This window comes from Aulostomus chinensis, chromosome 18 (genome assembly GCF_037954235.1).
Source record: "Aulostomus chinensis isolate RoL2024-O1b breed Wild chromosome 18, RoL_Achi_v1.0, whole genome shotgun sequence".
NCBI lineage: Eukaryota > Metazoa > Chordata > Actinopteri > Syngnathiformes > Aulostomidae > Aulostomus > Aulostomus chinensis.
This window is the reverse complement of record NC_141337.1, coordinates 4,714,757-4,732,283: the sequence shown is the minus strand read 5'-3', so window position 1 is coordinate 4,732,283 and position 17,527 is coordinate 4,714,757. Positions and strand designations below refer to the sequence as shown.

The 17,527-nt window shown below is 43.4% G+C and overlaps 1 protein-coding gene across 1 annotated transcript in view; it reads left to right on the top strand.

Annotated features, from left to right (window-relative positions):
* Positions 1-17,527, top strand: part of vat1 (vesicle amine transport 1) — a 41,084-nt gene that overhangs the window by 10,581 nt on the left and 12,976 nt on the right. The window contains exon 3 of the mRNA XM_086184675.1: positions 15,857-16,027. Coding sequence (XP_086040801.1) covers positions 15,857-16,027 — 171 coding nt within the window. The remainder of the gene's footprint in view (positions 1-15,856; positions 16,028-17,527) is intronic.

Genomic DNA, 17,527 nt, shown 5'->3' with positions numbered 1-17,527 from the left:
CACAACAGTCACAGCGCCACCTGGTGACAATGTGAAATGACATTTGATGTACATTTTGGTGCACCTCTCCCAGTGGGTCAACCAGAGCCCTACTGTCACTCAGGGACTATCTAACTTTTTATTACTAGGGAGGAGAAAAAAACATAACCCTACTTGTAATCGTTGTAATTATGCTCATAATCTGCCAGGTTTTTGCAACAGTCCCTGAACACGTCGACTGTTTATAGAGCAGAGCTTGCAGATAAAGTGGAATTTGATGTTACATGCATCAAAGCTATCTAATCATTGTGTGATGATGTCATTTATCTCCCTGTACAGACAAACCCAGTTGAGAGCCTGACAGAAAAAAAAAACAACTTCTGATTAAAACTCAGGAGCACTTACCAGCAAAGACCAGTAAAAAAAAACAAAAAAAAACATGCGAAGTTTGATGTCAGTCAGATTTATGGTTGTCCAGACACATGCATACATGCATACATGCATGAAAACATAGATCGAGTCCTTGCTTTCTAGCTAAATTATCCCCCGAGAGACATGCTTTACTGCTCCTGAGTATACGTCTATATGCGTGGTCACATGGAACGTTTGGGTGCACGTGGTCAGTCAGTGCCATGCATACTCAGTGTTGGACCGCTTCACAACTCAGTTTCACTTCCCGCTAATTGATTCCTAATGATGCAACATCCCGTTTTTGTTGTTCTACCCGTAAGATCTAAGAGAATTGGTTCCTTATGGGGCTATCAACAAAAATGCTGCACGCTTTTGTAGGTGGTTTTACATGTAAATGGGTTCATATGACAGACCCTTGACTAGGACACTCAAGTGGTGTTGAAGCGGATAGAGAGTGGGCGTAGGTGACGGATTGAGAAGAGCTCAACATGATTCTGCCTTCTACCCCGCCTGCTGAGAAGATATTTAGAAAGTGCGATAGATATGAGTTTGGCATCCACTGCACAGGCTCAGAACAAAAGATTTGAGTTATGGGATGGAGGAAACGCCCCTGAATGTTTACAGTACCAGATTCTTTCCTTGTCGTCACCTTCTCTTGAATAATTTATTTTCTACAAGAGTTATTTCTGCTGGAGACGTTCCCGCTCTTCATACGAGACAGCGATTTGTAGTCGGTGTGACTGCAGTAATTTTGGAGCACCTGCCACCTGGACTGTGAGGTTCAAGTTCAGAATGTGTGGGCGGGAGAAAGATGGGGATTGAGGGAGTAAAAGCACCTGTTTTGGGGTGTAATACTCAGAGAGCATGAGAACATTTGATTTTGCTGTGTTTATACAGTCAGGCCAGCTGCAGAGAATGAAAGTGCATGATTAGCCAAAAGAAACTGTTCGCTATCTGCTGGCCTGCAACTCTCACTTTCCTCTTATTCCCACTCTTTGTGTGCTGCGGGAATCAGAGCAGGATCCCTCTGCATTTGGGACAGTGAGTGGGTGTCAAAGAGAAGTGAGGCCATAATGAAACCAGAGACACTTTTCTCTCTGTGAGACAAAAAGTCAGCACTGGGAGGCAGCCAGCCCAGGTGCATGTATCCCTTGGCATTAGCACTGTAACAGTTGAAAAGAATGAATTAATATATATATTTATATTTTTTTATTTTTTTTCCCCCCCTTAGCTGAATGACAACATAGTTGTGGGACTGTTGGTCCACAGAGGAATCCTGGATGCTTGTGTGCAGCATGTCATCAAGCTGATGCCTCTCATCCCTGTGAATCACATGTTAGCCGAGGGTTTCTGGGCATGCTATAGGAAGAGTGTGGTGGAAATGTGGTGCAAGACACTTATCCCGCTTGGTTTCGCGGAGGGGGCGTCTCTGGTTTCTCAGGGCAGTCTGCCAGTCTTGGCTCGCCAGCTGTCCGGACATCAGTATTGTAAAAGCACATTACTGACGCTACGAAAAAAACATTTGCTTAACAATCTGCCTCGCTGCACTCGGTCATTCCCTTCATGTGTAAATCATTACTGAACCGCACGCCTGGTGCCGCTCCGTTGTGACTTGTAAAGCATTGTTGCAGCAGTGTGGATGCGTAGCGGTGAGATGTGCACACATGGTGAGCTCACATGGTGATGGAGGAGGTGGTCTCCAGTGGGAGGTCTCACCTCCAAGTCTGTTAAAAATTGCTCCTGATGTTGTCTGATGAGAGAGATCAAAGGTATCTGCTGTGACTGGGCCAGCGAGAGATCAGGCCTGTGTGTTTGTGCCTGTGCTGCCTTATTAACTCTGATATTTGTGTAATATTACCAAGGAAATTGAAGCTAAGATTTCATAATAATGCCACTACATGGTTATTTTTCTCTTCAATAACGTCGCACCGAATGAAAATTCGCACTATGCCGTCGTGAAACAATGCAGAAATATTTGTTCACCTGTCTGTACGATAGATTAATAGACAATTTAATAATCATTTAAGGAACAAGGAAGCTTCTGAAACAAGGGCATTTTCTCTGTTTCTTTATTATTTACCTGATCACCGGTGTGTGTTTGTTTGTTTGGATATCCTTGTATTGATTAAATTTGGTTTGAAGGTAATACTACAAGGTACAGGGGATTAACTTTTGGAAGAGATCCGGATCAAATTTTGGATCCTGGATCCTGAAAACTGTTCTGGGTCACTGGCTGGATGTACAGTAGCTGTTAGCGGTGTATTTCACGTCACGATGAATTCCTTGATCGCAAGAGAAACGTTCGAAAGAGGAATGTTTGGGCTTCTGGAAATCATCTTGATCCGGCCGTGGATCCGTCGTTCGGAAGATTTATCCTCACTGTAATGGTGGATGAGTCATAAAATGTGAGCATAAATTTTTGATGGAACTTGTTGAGGCCGTTCTTGTCAATATTAGAAGAGAAAAGTATTACACTCGCAGAGATGGATCGGGTTGGGCGGAAGATTTGTGAAGATATTATAGAAGATAGGATGTTGATATTCCTCACCCATGTTAGCCTCAATTATGAACGAGTTGGACTGACGACAGGTAAATAATTTAAAATGCTGACTTTGGGCCTCTGATTTTTGTTATTTCACAGTTTTCTGACATTTTGACCGGATCATATGAAAAATAGTTGACCTTGCACTCTATCAAAGATGTGTTACAGCCCTGCAGCGATATATTCTAAAGAGGCGGTTCCCTTTTTGGCTTTAAACACAGAAACGTCCGCTTCCCCCTTCTATCAAGTCCATCTTCTGGTCAAGTATGTTGGATGAATATGAACCATTCTTAGAATTCTGCTGTGCACATTTGATTCGTTTTCTTTTTTCCCATCCCACCTGATCCAGATCAATAACAGCTCATCCGAGCACAGAACGCCACAAAAATTAGCAGAATACGTCCGTGTGTCACGTGAAGATGCGGAAAGCCGCCGCCGCCGCCGCCACCATCGCCAACAGTTGTTTCACTGAAAAGGTTTTCTTGGAGCTTCTCTCCGCTTTTCCTTCATATATGGAGTCAAAATTCCCTTCAGAGTAAAACATCCATGCAGTGTTTATACATTATAATGAGATTTCGAGACGGTAATTAACAAGTACCACACAACCCTTCTGCCCACAGTGTCAGTGAACGCCCCATTTAACCACATATTTAATAAAGCGTGTGGTTAAATGGGGTGTTCACCGCTTTACTCAACATCTACTGATTGCATATGAAGTCTGACTGTGTGTCTGCACGACTCTGCATTCCTGCTGCGTCGGTTTATGCTGTGCAAAGACCAAACCAGTGATCTTTTACACAAGATTAATTTTCACAAACCAGGAGTCACGGTGGCAACACAGACAGATAATGATTTGTTTTTTACTCTGAGTCACAAGATACAGTGAGGTACAATCTTTACTTGAAGCACTGTGTTTGTTATTGGGGGCCCATATACGTGCAGCTTGTTGTCACAGCAGCCATTGGCTCTGTTTGAGGAGTTTTTTTTTCTTCTTCTTCCCCTGTCATAAATATTATTGTCAGCTCGTGTTTCCAGGAAATGCTTGAGGGGCTCGTCCTCAGTTGACCTGTCTCATGGCTGACCTGTTGATACGGGTGTATGCGGCAGGGTTGATCAGATTCCTCCCAAATAACTCCCTCAACTGGGAAATGTTAGAATATTTTGACACCGCTATCATCTACTACAGGTATTGACATTTATTTCAACATGTGCAGAGGAATACCTCGTGCTGATATTCTTTCCCCTGTCATAAAACAGAAGGAACGCTGCTTTAAATCACAAACACGGTGTCTCGGAGGTCAATTCAGTGAACAAGAAACACAGAAAAAAAACAGTTTAGAACGAGAACTAATTGGCTAATAGGTAAACCCAGTAAGACAATCCTCCTCTGAGATCGGCAACAGGTGCATGGCAGGGCCAACACATAGAGACAGACAGCCACTGGCTCTCCCAGCCACGCCTACGGTCAGTTTAGAGTCTGGATTAACCTCGTCCCCTCTTGATGTCTTTGGACTGTGGGAGGAAGCTGGAGTACCAGAGAGAACCCAGCAGGAACAGGGAGAACATGGAGACTCCACACAGAAAGACCCCGTGCTGGAGCTGAACCTGGAACCTGGAACCTTCTTGCTGTGAGGGGACAGTGCTGACCACTGCACCACTGGTCTGCCTTTATCTTAACATAAGGAAGGAATTTTTTTTAAAACAGGTCAAATCAAAGCAAACATGCATCCTTCCTGAAAATGCGTTAAAACCTAGTGAAACCTATGGAGACTCCGCCTCCCTGAGGTTTCCACCTGCTGTCGTACAACCAGTCCTGTTCTCTCTCATTTTTGATAAATGCAGTATGGTGAGAGTATTGGGCCAGGTTTAAAAAAATAAAAAATAAAAACGAGAGGAGGAAGATTTTTTTGTATTGAAAATTAAATTAAAATGTTGGGAACTATGCCTTCAAGAAAAGAGGTTGGAAAAAAATGAAGAGAAGCAACTTTGAACGATCAACTTGATTAAATGTCGTTGTGTTCTGAGATACTGAAGTTTTGATTCAGATATTTAAGCGTCTTAGTGGCAGAATTCAAAGCCAAAAACAACTCTGTCTTGCTGAAGTCGTGGATTACATAATCTAGATGACACACAGCCACTGCTGTGCAACAAATGATATATTTTCTGAGTAACAAAGTCAAGAATTTCAGGACGAGTGTAAAACCTGTAAAGACGTATATAGATGTATTAAAAAAATGATAGACGGCCGAACAGCCCACAGGGAGTTTCTGAGGATAAAACTCGTGACCTTCTGATTACAACATGGCCGCTCTTTCTGCTGAGCCCAGAAATGAGTCCAGAACATCTGCTTGTACCTCCTGCATGTGGCCACATTAAATCGTGGTCATGACTTTGGGTGTTGATCCATATTTGCAGGTTACCACCACATCTACCACCTCCTATAAAAAAAAAAGTCTTCAGTTCCTCAAAAGTTAGTGGCTTTCACTTATCAAGATCAGGTGACCATTGCAAAATCAGTCAGTCATGCCTCTGTGTGTGTATGTGTGTGCGTGTGTGTGCGTGCGTGTGCGTGCGTGTGTGTGTGGTATGTGTGCACAAGTAAACTCTGGTGAATAGTCCTCAGCTGCCTCTCTCGTGGTTCTGCTCCTGTCCTCTATCTACCAAACAATAGCTTGTTGTATTTCCTCCCATCGTGCCTCTCTTCCCCACCGCACATCTGCATCCTCCATCCCCCCCCTCCTGTAACCTCCGCTCCCTCTGCACGACCTCGCCGTATCCAGGCTCAACTCCTTGTCATCGGAGAACGTGCACACGCTTCCCCTTTTGTTTTCCCCTGAGGGCCTGGGTGGGGAGAAGTTCAGTGACATTTGGATGCATGTTGTTGGGCTTCCACACTGCCTGGCCAACTGCCTTTCCTCTGACCTCTCCATGAACTGGTCCTAATGTTTATGAACCCGGGCCAGCCACCCCACCACCACGCCCGCACTACACATTCCTGCATACATATGGGGCTCGGCTGCTTCCAGTGATGACGTTCACCTCTGTTTTATTTATGAACTCTCGAGTGACTGCGGGCCAGCAGCAAGTGTCAGTTGCAGATGACGAGTGTATGATAGGAATCAGTCGGTGCTGCTGGACCTCGTGTCATCAGTTTTCGATTTGATTTTGACACCTTGCCATGCGCATCAGGGAGATCGCAATTTTATTCCAACTGTGTACAGAAACATTCGAATAACTGTAAACTCTGGATGACTAAAAAAATCATATGTTACCAATCCTCCACACTTAAAGATCCACAGCAGAGTGTTTGAGGTTTGTGTGTGAGATCACACACACCCTCGGCACCGTTTAAACTGGCCTTTATTACACCCTTTATTTTCCCATCCACCCAATTATGGTGACTTCCATGGTTCTGCAGCTGCTTCTTGCTGAAGTGCCTGTGATGGAGTTATTGAAGGTTGCGCTGGGGATTATCTGGAACCGTTTGACGTGAGGCTGCTAACAGATGTGGGCGTCGTTTAACCCCTGAGTGATGGTTAACGGTAGTCCCGGTCAGGGGTTAATTCATTGCTGAAGAATCTTGGACTACTGTAACTTCACTCACTTATTCGCCATCCTCTCCAGAGCTAGACAGGACGGTAGATAGTCTCTCCTCTGTGCTGCACAGGGAGCGAGAGACCAGCTAGTTAGCTTAGCACATGGTAAATTTCAGGATCTTGATTTGCCCAGAATGAATCCTCCTCATCTTCACCCTCTAAGTCCACCGCGATTACAGTCGTACTTGCGGCTGTGTATTTGATTCTAAAACTACAATATTCAGTAGTTTTATATCATAATATTACAGTGAATGATGCCCACAACCCTCGTTATATAGACGCTGAAAAGTGCTGTTTTTGAGAAAAGTGTATTCAATGACTTTTGTAACTGCTGTGCTCCAGAGTTCATCCACTGCTATTCACTGGGTCTCAGCTCCCTAATGCAGCACGGAGGGGAGAAGGGACCTGACTTCTTGTCTGGTTCTGGGAAAGATGGACAATGAGGGTATTTACACACACACACAAAAAGGCATGTTCCTTTAAATTCAGTGTGACCCAAAAATCAAAAAGTGAATTAATCACCAGGTTTGCTGAATGGATTGCTGGATATTGTCTCTAAAAAAAAAAAATTACCTCAACAAAATGGTCTTTGGAAGTTGTAGCTGATGCCACTCTTTCCATTTAAATCATGAAACAACCAGAGATTTTTTTTAAGCACCAGTGCATCCCTTGTGCAGAATTTCCTGCCCATGAACCTTTGGAAGTCCTCCAGCTGCCACTCAGCGTAACTTTGTCCCCGATTAACATCAACACCATAACTTCTAGCATCCAGGAAGTCTGGCCCACTTACTCTTGCCATTACCCCCCCCCCAACATACACACACACACACACACACACACACACACACACACACACACACACACACACACACACACACACACTTCATAACTCTACAGGCAGATTTTGACAGCAAAGGTGAATGTTTGGATTTTTAGCTTCCCAATGCCAAACAAAGCTGTGTTGTTTCTTAAAGGGGCCATTTGTAACTTTAGATGTACCGGTCCAAATCAATAGAATTCTATCCAGTCCCGTTGCAAGGAAGAAGCCAGTTGATTTATATTCCAAAACCCCCCTGTTCACCAGCTTTTTAGTGATGGATAGAATACTTGTGGCCCAACTGCGGGCATCCAGCCTCTGTTGGTAGGCAACATCGCACTGCAACAGTAATCAAGTTTTTTTCATCAAAGTATCTCAATGCCCATCTTGAATGACATCATCAATCATTATATTTTGAAAAAGAGTTCATTTTCAGCATCTTCGCGGATATTTCCAAATTGCCACTTTGTCTGTGGATGGCGGGCCATCCATCCATTTTCTAATTCTTATCCTGTTAAGGGTCGTGGGGGGCTGGAGCCGATCCCAGCAGCTTTCCATTCACACTCACAGCCACGCCTACGGACAATTTAGAGTCTGGATTAACCTGGTCCCCTCTTGATGTCTTTGGACTGTGGGAGGAAGCTGGAGTACCAGAGAGAACCCATGCAGGCACAGGGAGAACATGCAGACTCACACAGAAGGATCCAGTGCCCGAGCTGGGGCTCGAACCCGGAACCTTCTTGCTGTGAGGGGACACCACCGTGCCGCCTATTGACGACGTGCAACAAGTCTAATTTTAGGTGGCAAGAAAGAACGATTAGAATTTTCCAATTTGAAAAAAAAAAATCCTCTTTTCCATTTTGCAATGGGAGATGGTCAAGACCACCTCCTCTTCTTCTTCTTTTTTTTTCAACGGCAAGCGTAATTTTGCCTTTACTGCTGTCTTCTGATGAAATACACATTGTGTAGCCTTATTTGTTCCCTAAGCACCGAACAACCCAAATCGTTCATGGACACACGCCTTTGCGGTTACTTTTTCTGACCTTTCCAAAGTTAAAATTTGCTCGACTCTTCCATGAAACTAGCAACTCACTATCGCCTTGTAAGGGAGAGAGTGGTATTACGAGACCACACTTGGGGAAGCTCATTCAGACTATAATCCTCCCATTAAAGTAAGAGGAACAGGTGGCCGGATCTGGTGGTTTTTGTGAACCAGAGCCCCGTCGTGGTGTAGATCCTCACAACTGCTGTCAGAAAAGGCCTCAGGCATATGAGCTTGATGAAAGATGGGATTAAAAAAATGAGGATGAAAAAAATATTCAAAAAGAATGATCGCAAGACACATGTGAACCACAAGTAAATACATAGAGATGTTGTTTATCCTGGGATTCCCCCACAGATCATTTTGCTCGTTCATTATTGACATGCATTTTTTCGGCATCCCTCACTTTTATAGATGCATTCTTCCCAGGAGCTGTAATAGAAAGTCTGTGCCTGGAAAATGGTTCCTTCCCTTCCGTCTGTCTGCTCGGGAGGTCTTACCCCAGTTAAGAGAACACTAATTCAGTCTGACCACTAAGCGGGAGTCTGGGCTGCGTGGTTGAACCGTCTCTGTGTTCCCCAGGCCTGGCATCGCCGGCGGCAGATCAGCTGCACTGATAAGAGAGGGAAACCAGGGCAACCTCCACCCTAACCCTCCAATCGCATCGCTCCCTCGCACACTCAACCGTTGACGAATGACCCCATCCACCCACAGCCGAACCACCAGAAACACTGGCAGGTGTATGTGAAACCTGTGTCAAGACACGTGTGTGTGTGTGTGTGTGTGTGTGTGTGTGTGTGTGTGTGTGTGTGTGTGTGTGTATCTGTTTTGTTGATGTAGTGAGGACATAAATTGGGTTCAGTCATATTGTGGGGACCCGTTGGAACAAAAGCAAGTCTCCAAGATGTGAATATTTGAATTTGTAAGTGATTATTTGGTTTAAGTTTAACTTGCGGAAAATTAGTGGATGATGATTACATTTTGCCCGTGTGTGTGTGTGTGTGTGTGTGTGTGTGTGTGTGTGTGTGTGTGTGTGTGTGTGTGTGTGTAACAGGATGAGTGTGCTCCAGTTTGTGTTCCTTTTTGCAGCCAAGTTTACACCAGGGAAGAAAGCGGTTTATTTTGTTTCACATGAGCTCATGAGTTACTTCATTAACTTTGCTTGTAGGATTTAATGTGGTGCAGTAAAACTTCTCTTTACAAATACAGCAAACGCTGTCAGACACGGTCTTGATTGAACCACCTAAGAGTTGCAGCAGTGTTCCTGGTATCCTGGCCGCTCTATTTACATCCATGGCAGAATATTAACTTGATTTATAAAGGCACCTCTCCTTCTAACATGCAGCCCAGGGTCACTTGTCAGAGTATGCAACAATAAATACCATTTTGCAGGATAAAGAAATTACAATTAAATGCTGGGGAATAAAAGGACATCCACAATGAATACTTAAATCTTAGGAAATATAGTATTACCACAAATTAAAACCCAGATCCATAGCTTTATAATTCCTTTTTCAAACTATGAGCACGAGCTGGTCTAATATCCAGCGTGCGCCACGATTTAAGGACCCTGACCGGGTCTTTTATGGGACACATAAAGTAAATTTTAACCAAAAGTGGTTAAGGACCTTAATGGTCTTAGGGGAGCAATAAATGAAATAAAATCTCTAATGTAGGATGGAGTAAAGTCATTTAAGAACTTTAAACTCAATTTTGAAAGGTGCTGGAAGTGCACTGTCCCAAGCATCCATTTTGTCCGTTTCTGGCTGCAGTATTTATCTTCCTTTTAGATTTGTTAGGTAATCCAGTGAAATGTGAATTTCAGTATTTTCAGCAGCGTGTAATAAAAGCATAAATGAGCTTTTCATCTTCGTTAAAGGGTCTGATTTTGGCAACGTTTAGAAGTTTTCACATCCTCGTTAAAATGAAAATTAAGTACCTAAGGATCTAAAATCAGCTCCAAAGCCGTAATTTGTATTTTAATGAACATAAACGTTGATTATGATTTGAACTTTGTCCAAAAAAAAAACAAAAAACAAAACAGCCTGAGAGGTAACATAGCTGTGGCTGATAAAGTGGCCAGCATATTTAGTATATCGTGAGATATTGTGTGTTTGTGTGTGTCATGGTGTCATTTAGCTGTGTGACAATCCTCACTCATAAATCTCCTGGGCAGTCTTCACACCTTAGCTGAAGGATTTTTTTTTTTTTTGATTAAAAAAAAAAATGTAATTCACCCTCTAACTAAAAACGGGCTTCCCCCACAGTGCTGGGTGTGAAATTCACCATCAGAGAGCACACATTAAATTACTCACCAAGCCCACGGTGCATATCCACACACTTACACATCCCAGAGAAAGACCGAGATTACATAACGCAGAGTAGAACCTCCAGAGCACACGGTAACAAACATCCCTTCCTGTCACTGTTACAGGAATCATGTCTGATGGAGCTGCAGCAGCAGAGAGAGTAGCAATAAAAGCTGTTGATGTTGTAACACAGCCATGGTGAGTCTGGGCAGGAGGAGGAGATTCTTGAGTCCACATTTGTTTTCATTCTTTGTCAGCCACTACTGCGGTCACATGCAAATGATAGGTTAGGAAAATCTTTGAGCAAATGTGGAAATAAAAAATGCTGAGAAAATCACACAAGAAAACAATTCAGAGAATTGAGGCCCGTCATGTCTCTGGTGTCGGTCGAAGCTGAGACCTGCGACGGAGGTGTGAGGTTTTTATTTTTATTCAGACAAGAATTACAACATGTGAGGACAAAGTTTGGAAGTAAATTAAAGGAATGCAATAACATTTTGGGAAATACGCTTATTCACCATCCTCCCTAGAGCCAGACAAGTGGAAATCCCCTCTCTCCTCTGTGTGTGTGTGTGTGTGTGTGTGTGTGTGTGTGTGTGTGTGTGTGTGTGTGTGTGTGTGTGTGTGTGTGTGGGCTAACGGCTAGTTAGCTTAGCACAATGAATGGTAGTATATGGGAGTCAAAGACGTCAACAAACTTTTGCTTGGTTGTTTTTGTCAAAGTTGCTGCATGAAATCACAACGCCCAATACTTTTGTCAGGAAAGGAGTTCCAGGTATTTACATGAATATTTAACAATTTAAAATTGTTTTTTCATGGTGAATGTTAAGCACAACCCTCATGAGGCAAAGACTTTTTGGATAAGCGTGTATATTATCACCTTTGACTGATGCTCACCTGCCCATCCACTGCCATTCATTGTGCTAAGCTAACTAGCAGTCAGCCAGACTCTGTGGGTCTCAGCTCCCTAAGGCACACACAGAGGACGGAAGGATATCTATTGTTTCGTTTTGGTCCTGGTAGGATGGAAAAACACGAAATGTTAGCGTTCCTTTAAGACATAGGATGAATTAAAAACAAGCCAGAACTGGCATCCATCCCATGATTCGTTTAAACAAATCTGAAAAACATTTGTGATGTCCTCACTCTCCCCTGCTGCTGGGCGTGGAGTGATAACAGTGGCCTTAGTGTCAGCCTGGATTCCGCTGTGTTTTTGGGTAAAATTCCTTCTCATTCCTAACAGTCATGCTACAGACGCCAAGTGCAATTTGTGCCAAAAATGCAAGTATGTTGGGATTCAGGGAAAGACAAACCCCAATTGTGTACGCTGATTTTCCAGAGAGAGAGAGAGAGAGAGAGAGAGCGTTAGAGAGACAGAAACAAAACTGAAGAATGTATTTGACATCTCCTAATTTACAAATGCAAACAGTTCAATTGAGTTTCAGCAGAACAAATGACATTAGCAGTAAGAATTTGCTCATGCGGCCACCACATCCTGAGCAGGGATGGTCCTGAATCATCTGTGTCCAACAGAAGAGGTGATCCTAGCCCAGAGACGTAGATGAAGAGGGACAAACTACAAATCAGGAGGAGCTGAGGAAGTAGCGGGGAGTAAAGCACCGGGTTGATAAAAGGTTCATGTTTCAAAGTCTGCATATTTGTGAAGATTAGCTGATGCCACCAGCCATTCAGGGCCGGTCAGGTCTGTCGCCTCCTTTGTAATCTCTGTACATATGGATGTGTGTGTATGTGGGATGAGGTGGAGTGAATTAAAAGGTTCTTGGCAAAGCTCTTAAGTCTTGTGACGCGGGATCAGGAGTTTGTTCTGAATGGGCTCAGGAACAGGTACCTTCCTCCTCCCAAAACACAGTATCTTTTAGTGTGGAAGCAGTTTTACACACCCAAATGTGTAGAAGCAAAGCAATCTGATTGAATTATATCCACTTGTTTTGTTCTGTTGTCACCTCAGGGATGATTTAATGTCAGAATGGAAAGCAGCTCTTTGTTTCTTCGGGTAAATAAATAAGAGCAGAGACCAAAAAGAGCAGAAATTTGTCGAAGTTTTTCCACTGCTCACTGACGGCCTGAGACAGACGTGACAGGAGCTTTTGTTCAGTGTTATGTTCATGCATTTGTAGGATGAATGGCTGCACCGTGTCAGGGAAACCTTTTTTACTCCTGTACGTCTTAAAGTGTACAAATCAAAGTTTCCATTATAGTTTACCTGCAGGATTACTTGCGTTTACATCCATTTAAAAAAAATATCCATACGACATCAAAAAAGATTGGTCCGGGTCCGTTATGTTATCCCGAGGAAGTCAAAATGATGAAACCTGCAAAAAGACAATGCCAGGCGCGCACAGCCCGGCGAGAGTCACAGCTGGAACCGCATCTAAATCACCGCCAACTTAGATTTAGCTGCTGCTTTATTGCAGTAAATTAATGGAAATAAAACAGAAGCAAATACGTTCCTTCGTAAATTAAAAAAAAAAAAAAAAAGATTTGTCAGGTCTTGGTCCGTGACGACAAACAAAACAATTTTAAAACGCTTGCTTTCTAAATGGACTTCGGATCTGATCAGCTGGAGCGTTTTGAATTTAGCTCTCAACCGAAGCCGTTAAGTTTTAGACTCAGGAGTCTGATGGGATGAAAGCAGCCCTTCTACCTCATGAACAGTGGAAAGTTTCCTGCTTGTTTAAGCCTCATGTGGGTCAAAGAGATTTTCTCAAAGGAAGCATAGAGTAACTAACTTTGATATTTTCTAGCTCATAAACCACATTTGCTGCAATTTCCTGTTGCTGAATGCACAAACACACAGAGACAGATGGTCCCCTACCTGAGGCCTGGTGGCCACTACGAGGAGGGGAGGTCCATAGAAACTTCTGTTCGCCGTGAAATCACCCTTGAACTCAAAGGAAAGAGGAGTCAATGAAACAAAATGGCTCCCTTTGCTCAGTCATCGCCGGCAATTTGGCCGAGGTTTCCTTGGCAACACAAATTTGGTCTCTCACTGAGGACGAGGAGAGCTGGTGCTGCTAATGCAGCCGCAACAACACTCGCATCCAACAGCCTCGATATTGTTCTCTCATCAAAGTCAGCACGTGTGACCGTAGAAATGCAGGGTTGAGAGGTAGGAAGCAGAAACATGTTGTCTTCGAATTGGAGTATTGAGGAATTTGTAATCCTGAAGACCGTTTTTGCAAGAGATTTTTTTTTTTTTTTTTTAAAGGGAAAACCAGGCCTTTTATAATTCCTAATCACGTATGAAACGAGATGAAAGCGGATTGTTTCGAGTGGCTCTAATCGTATCGCTAGCTCCCGGGTCATTTTATGGCCTCTCTCACTGCTGTTTGTGTGCGACTTAAGAGGAAGTGCCAGGATGTGATGAGAGACCTCTTTTCTTACTGGTTCACTGGTTCAGAAGAATTTTTATGCTGAGATGAAGGGACCAGAGGTGAAGCGGTCACCTGATGCACAACGTTCTCCTTGTAATCAAAATAGGACCATCCGGTGAAAGACACGGAGGGAGGATATTTGGAAGAATGTTTGGACATCCTTGAACAAGTTAACATGAGGTTAAATTATTCCACAGCAACGACCGAAGAAAGATGCGAAGCACAAGGAGATTTTGTCACTTCCTTGCGCTCTCAGTTCAGAAAATACCACAGCATTTACAGAGTGCACCTGTTGCTCTCTGAGGGAAACAGAATATGAATGCATTACATTTGGGGGAATTTGACTGGAAAAACAAAACAAGGCGTATCCCGAGTGTATCCTTACGTAACGGTAGAAGCTCAAGATGGTGCACGCTGACAGGAGAGCAGCCGCCATGGCAGACCAGCTCCTGGGCGTCCATGCATGCTGTCTGGAAGATTAATTTGAGGGTTAAAAAGCCCTCGCCTGCCAGCAAATGCGTGCTCATGAGCGTTCTGTGCTGGAGGCCCGTTGTCATCAAGTGTCTGCAGGGGTTAAAAAGGCATGTTTCATTTCAGCTTGACTTTGATGTCAAAATTTCTCGTGATAAAATCAGAGGATGGAAGGGAAAAAAAACATGATTAGAAAGTATCTTCATCTTCAGTCAATATTACACAATTGACTGCATGGAGCCTCTGCTGCATGTGTTTATCTGCCTCCACGATGATGTTTAGGATCAGGGCCGTACGCAGTCCTGCCGCTCAGCTATGCCACTGAGCGCAAATATTATTTAAATGAGTATGTTGCTTTACTTTCATGGTATCAGATAAGATGTGCTCTTTACTCAGTCAGGCATGAATGACCTTTGTGGACGCCTTTCAGTCCAAGTCCTCAAGTCAGCCTCCATTTCAAACAAGCCACCGCTTATCAGTAACCTATTACTTCTTGCTCCGGCTGCATTCGCAAACATTGGCTGAAGCATGTGCCACAACTATGTACACGCTTTCAAATAGAGGAAACACACACACACACACACACACGCACACATATACACGCAGATATCAGAAACATCTACTGAAACACACGGTCTCACGGTGAAGTTATCTTGGACAATGTAGCACATGTTGTTTTCAGCTGGCACAGTTATAAGAAGCTGTTTATGTAATTGGTGATAGAATGTCAGCCAGCTCTCCTTTCTTAACAAAACAGATGCCTTGGCTACGGGTTGTTGTGGGTTTTGTTTTTTTTGTTTTTTTGTCCTGTGGAATTTTAGCCAGGTTGTCTTGAATAATGGGACCAAAAAATTAGACGTGGCATTTGAGGTACAATGACGACTTTCACCGAAGTTTGATGTGTGCATGTGTGCGTCTGTGTGCGTCTGTGTGGGTGTGTGGGTGTGTGTGTGGGTGCTTATTCTCCCCATGCCGGACAGAGTAATGTGATTGTGTTTAATCCACGCCTTACATACCCCTGGGCAAAACACAATCATGCTATTATTGACTAGCTTGTTTGGAACAATAAATAATGCAAATCACATTTACCTGCTATTGAAAGTACGTGTGGAATACAAATTCCTGGAGGCCTTCAGTCAGTCACTCGGCTGAGTTTGAATCCTTGTCACTTGGACCTCCTTCATCATGTGTAGGATCTTGTATTTTTCCACAACTGCTGGCCATATTTTAATAGTCTCTCTCCTTTCTTTCCTTTTTTTGGTTTTTTTTTTTTTGGTTTTGGTTATTTTTTCAGGTGGTGTGGGCATTGCAGCCACCCAGCTGTGCAAGACAGTGAAGGATGTGACTGTGTTTGGTACAGCATCTGCCAGCAAGCATGAAACCATCACCCAGGGTGGAGTCACACATCCGATCGACTACCGCACCAAGGACTACGTGGATGAAGTCCGCAAGATCAGTCCGAAAGGTGAGAAAGACGCCGCAGGAAGCAAAGTAAATCACTGGATGTAAACTATAAGTGCTGCAGATGTTCAAATACCTTCCTTTTTCTTTCTGCCGCTCGACCCCGCATACCAGCCGATACCACGTACTGATCCAATAGCATTTATCGTTTGCTCAGAAACCGTATCTGGGCTGTACGAATGCGACATGACGTGATCATTGTTGTGTGACCTGGTGCAGGTTGCAAATCATGAACAAACACGACCAGAGAATGAAGAAGGAGAACTGGGTTTAGTCACTTCCCCTGGCAGACGCCCTCCTAGCTGTAGCCGTGGATTCCGTGGTCAGGAACAGGTCCATGGTGGGAGACACTTCAGAAAAAATGGTCAATTTTCACATCCATTAACTTAAATAAAGTAATGGACCAAACAAGGCAACTTAAAGGGCAATATGGACTCTCTAGCTACATTTTCAGGGGGTTTATTTGGACTACTTTGCCCATAGTTATAGTGTATTTTTTTTAACTTGTGTGGCAGCTGGATTTGCAAGATTGTCTCCACTTGAGATGATGGTTCCTCCGATCAGCTGCTGAGGATTTCTTGAAAGTACTGGCCCATTTCCTGACAATTTCTACAGAGAACTTCCTAGTTGAATCTTTGAAATAGATATCCTGGCATGTCAGTACTAATATTTTGATTGATCAGTCCATTTATGATAAATCAGTTCTTCTTCTCTGCCCTCAAACACAGTAGTTTCAGGTTGGAGCAGCTCAACTTCCTGTGTTGGCTACTGATGTCGAAAAACATTTGATTTCCTGTCTGAGATTAATTAGTTAGATAACTGGGAAGGAGCAGGATCCCATTCAGGGCCAATATATTATATTATATATAACAATATATTCTGATACAATATATATAATATATTATGCATATTCATCGATACAAATCCTACATTTTAAGTCAGTACCAGAGACATTTCTGTTAGTGGTGTCAGACTCTACAATGAGGGATTACAGTAATATACATGTACTTCATCAGGGAACTGTAGACAGTGAGATGATGCATTTTCATTGCCTTTGTTTTTCCTCTCATGACAGTTCTCTGCAAAGCTGGCTTCCATTTACACTCGACTGACAGCATGTTGGAACTCGTTTCCTCGACTCGCAGTAACTGTTTGGATTCTTATTTCTATGAATAATGTAACTTCTTTTTTTGTTCTTTTTTTTTGGGGGGGGGGGGTGGGTTTGCAAGCCTCTCATCAGACTGAAACAACGTCCAGTTCCTGTTTCTTCACCAGCCCTACTGCTGTGTTCCTAGCAGGATGCAGAGTTTTATTATGCTTGAGACTCATTTCATAGTCCCCTCTCCAGGCCCTCGCCCTCCTTTGTAGCATAGAGACAGAAAGACAGACATTACAGAGACGGATAGGAAGAGAGCGAGAGCTGACACTTCAGACAGAATGTATCTAATTAGAGGCCTGGATCAATGTGCAGCCCTGCTCGCTACCTTTCCCTCTGTCTTTGGCT